Source organism: Capsicum annuum, chromosome 5 (genome assembly GCF_002878395.1).
Source record: "Capsicum annuum cultivar UCD-10X-F1 chromosome 5, UCD10Xv1.1, whole genome shotgun sequence".
In the NCBI taxonomy this organism is placed as follows: domain Eukaryota; kingdom Viridiplantae; phylum Streptophyta; class Magnoliopsida; order Solanales; family Solanaceae; genus Capsicum; species Capsicum annuum.
In genome coordinates this window covers 182,497,944-182,501,560 of record NC_061115.1, presented here as the reverse complement: position 1 = coordinate 182,501,560, position 3,617 = coordinate 182,497,944, and the positions used below count along the sequence as shown (strand labels likewise).

General features: G+C 30.9%; 1 protein-coding gene across 1 annotated transcript; it reads right to left on the bottom strand.

The window, feature by feature from the left end:
• Positions 1–2,338: 2,338 nt before the first annotated feature.
• Positions 2,339–3,148, bottom strand: LOC107871973. Its single transcript, XM_016718810.2, has one exon. It carries the CDS (start codon positions 2,998–3,000, stop codon positions 2,509–2,511), a length of 492 nt encoding a protein of 163 aa, XP_016574296.2. The 5' UTR covers positions 3,001–3,148; the 3' UTR covers positions 2,339–2,508.
• Positions 3,149–3,617: the final 469 nt, after the last annotated feature.

Sequence of the window (3,617 nt, the reverse complement as noted above, 5' to 3'; positions counted from 1 at the left end):
AATACTTAATTTTAATATATTACTAATTTACTATAAAGTACTATTAATTTATAATATTAGGTAGCATATGTTTTATTTAAAGAAGTACATATATTTTATATGTGTACGTATATATTGAATGGTACGTGTACATGTGTATATGTTTTATAAATTAGTGTATAACTATATATATAGTGTGTGTATATATTGTAGTATATTTTATTTAAAGTAGTACATATATATTGAATGGTACGTATATATGTGTATATATCTTCTATAGATGTATATATTTAACGTATACATGTGTATATGTTTTATAAATTAGTGTATAACTATATATAGTGTGTGTGTGTATATTGTAGTATATTTTATTTAAAGTAGTACATATATATTGAATGGTACGTATATATGTGTATATATCTTCTATAGACGTATATATTTAACGTATACATGTGTATATGTTTTATAAATTAGTATGTAACTATATATATAGTGTGTGTATATATTGTAGTATATATATTGTAGTATATTTTATTTAAAGTAGTACATATATATTGAATCTTACGTATATATGTGTATATATCTTCTATAGACGTATATATTTAACGTATACATGTGTATATATTTTATAAATTATTACATATATCATTATATTGTAGTATATATCTTGTAGGATATGTTTTATTCAGAGTAATATATATATTTAACTAACTTATAGTCGTATACATGATTACATGTGTAATTGTGTATATGTGTATATATTTTTTAAAATTCTAATAAAGTATATACTAGAGTAATATATATATATATATATAACTAACTTATAGTTGTATACATGATTACATGTGTAATTGTGTATATATTTTTTAAAATTCTAATAAAGTATATACTATATATATAGTGTATATATATTGTTTAATGTATTTAAAATGTATATAGATGGGTATATATAATGTATATTGAAGAATTTTTTTTTTGTTTGTTTTTTGACCGGTTTTTATCGGATTTTTAACTGGTTTTGACCAGGTTTAGATGGGTTGGACCGGGGTGGGTTAAGTGGGCCGAGTTAGGCTTGTTTTGAAAATTTTTGTTGTTGGACCCGAACCCAAACCGACCCGTTTAACCAGGCCCAGATCCGGACCGGCCCCTGGGTTGACCCAGACCGGCCCACAGGTATATTTTGGATTAATCTTCCTTGACCTTTGCTATAGTGCACGTGCAATTATATAATATACCCTAAGGAGCCGTTTGGTAGAGTGTATAAGAATAATGCTGAATAAGGCGTATTAGTAATGCTTGCATTAATAATGCAAGTATTAGTAATGCTGACATTATTTCTTATACAGTATTTGATTTGATATATTAAAATTAATATATATTTATATAATTTTTATAAAAAAATATTTGTTTGCCAAAATATCCTTTTTTGTACCCTCTTTCAAAAGTCATCCTACCTGAAGCCGTCTTTTCGCTTTTCCATATTTATCATTTTAACCTTAAAGCAAATGGGTGTTCGGGAAGATTTGGGAGGATGACATTATTTGCCGATTTGGGAAGATTGACATTATTTGCCGATTCGAATTTTAATTGTCGATTTGGGCAGATGACATTATTTGCCGATTCAAATCTTATTTTCTTTTGGAAAGATGCTGCTCGTGCACTTGACAAAGGAAAAATTGTGCATTTTAATGAGAAAAGTGATCTTCATGTCATTCCCGAATCTGCAAATCTCTCTAGCATTAGGTAATACTGATTCTATGTATAAACTTAGTTATCAATTGGTGAAACTCTTTATCTTGTTCCATTTCTTAGGAGAGAGGTTGCCCGTGTACGTTATATGTCTCCCTCCATTTTGACCCACTTTTTTCCGTGAAGTTTCAGAATTATGGGATTGCTACATTTTATCAATACAAAGTTAGAGCAATATTGAATCATTGAAAAGTAGCTGCAGTAACTAATAGCAGAGCAGAAAAAACTGAAAAAGAAGGGGCAAATTTGTCATTTAACAAATTAATACATGTATTAAAATAGTGTGTATTATTAATACATGAAAAATGATGTGTATTATTAATACATATTTCAATACATAATAGAGGATATAACTAATGCAAACATTAGTAATACATAAGCTAACAAATGTACCAAACAATGTATTAGTAATACACATTAATTAATGCATGCATTAATTTTTTCAATACACTCTACCAATTAACGAACCCTAAATGAGTCTAAATCCCAAAATCATCACTAACAAGTAGCTAGTACAAATTAAGTGCTTACCTAACTCATTTCCTAACCTTTTCTTGAAGAGCTTTCTCCACCATGTATACCAAGAATTTTACCCTAATCAGATCACGACTTGTAAAAATCAAAAACTCTATATATGTACATTCATAGCAAGTATAAATAGATAACATGTAAAAGAGACTGATGATATATAACTTATCACATCCGGTATAATTTTACGAGTAACGTAAAAATATTTTACATTGTCAACACATATGAGTTAAATCTTTCTATTATAGATGATCAACGCACGAGATTAATAACCCTTTTGGATCTTTTACCCGTTGACCTCATCAACCTAGACCAAAACCCTTGTTTATTTTTCTTTTCTCTTGCAACAAAAGCTATTGATCTACTCTTCTTCAATCCTCCTCCGGCGTCAGCCCCCATGATGCCGATGAAAGAGAAGGGGCCCACAACATCGGACGTGATCCTGCGGTGGCCACGAGCACGGCCACCGCAGGGAGAATCACAAGTGGAAGAATATGTAGAGGAAGACAAAGACGAATAAGTACATGATGAAGATATTGTTGATATTGTTGGTGTTGTTGAATTAGAAGAAAGAATTATGAGTCTTTCTCTAAGACAACAAGAACATACTCCTGGCTGTTGCTTTTGATCTGGATGCTTCTCGCATAGAACTTGTGGTTCAACAAAAACCATTTTTGATAATTGGTTTATAAGACACTGTCTTGGACTATAGCTTATAATGAAATGACTAATGACATACTGCATGTAATATAAGGGGATGTATAGAGATAAGATATAGTATATATACAAACAAAATAGAGTGGATGTCGTTGGGTCGGGTGGGTTTAGGGTGTGGTGTGGTTTGGGGTTGTTGAGGTTGGGGACCTCTGATGATGAAAGAAGGATCCAAGAAAGTAGGTATATATCAACAACATCTAAGAGTCAACATTTTCATGAATTGTGAAATTTACAATCCTTTGTGCTTACTGGTTCAAGATATATAAATATATAATTTAGAGTGAATTTCTTTATACAAATATAGAGTCTGAACTAAATTATTTAAACTCTATGGAACTTGCAGCATGTAGTGTAAATTCGGCCATGGTGTCATGGATGAGTTCTTGAATAGTGTAGATTTTGGATGATGGAAAATTAGAATGAACCCTTCGTGCCACTAGCTAGCTGTGACCTGTGCACAAGAAAGTCAAGGAGAACGTGTGTCAAAGGATGAGTTGTATTGGGCAGTGTGAAAATTGGAATTTGTGACTTGTTTTAGCAGAATTCATTAAAGTACAGGGACAAGTGTGGGGCACGACGTTACCGACTTTTCTTCTCATTTTATGATCACTCCCACGGTTACGTCTCCCTGAAATATTCTTTTT

Excerpts from the sequence above, each read along its gene's own strand:
- LOC107871973 (XM_016718810.2), bottom strand. The coding sequence starts at position 3,000 with ATGCAGTATGTCATTAGTCATTTCATTATAAGCTATAGTCCAAGACAG.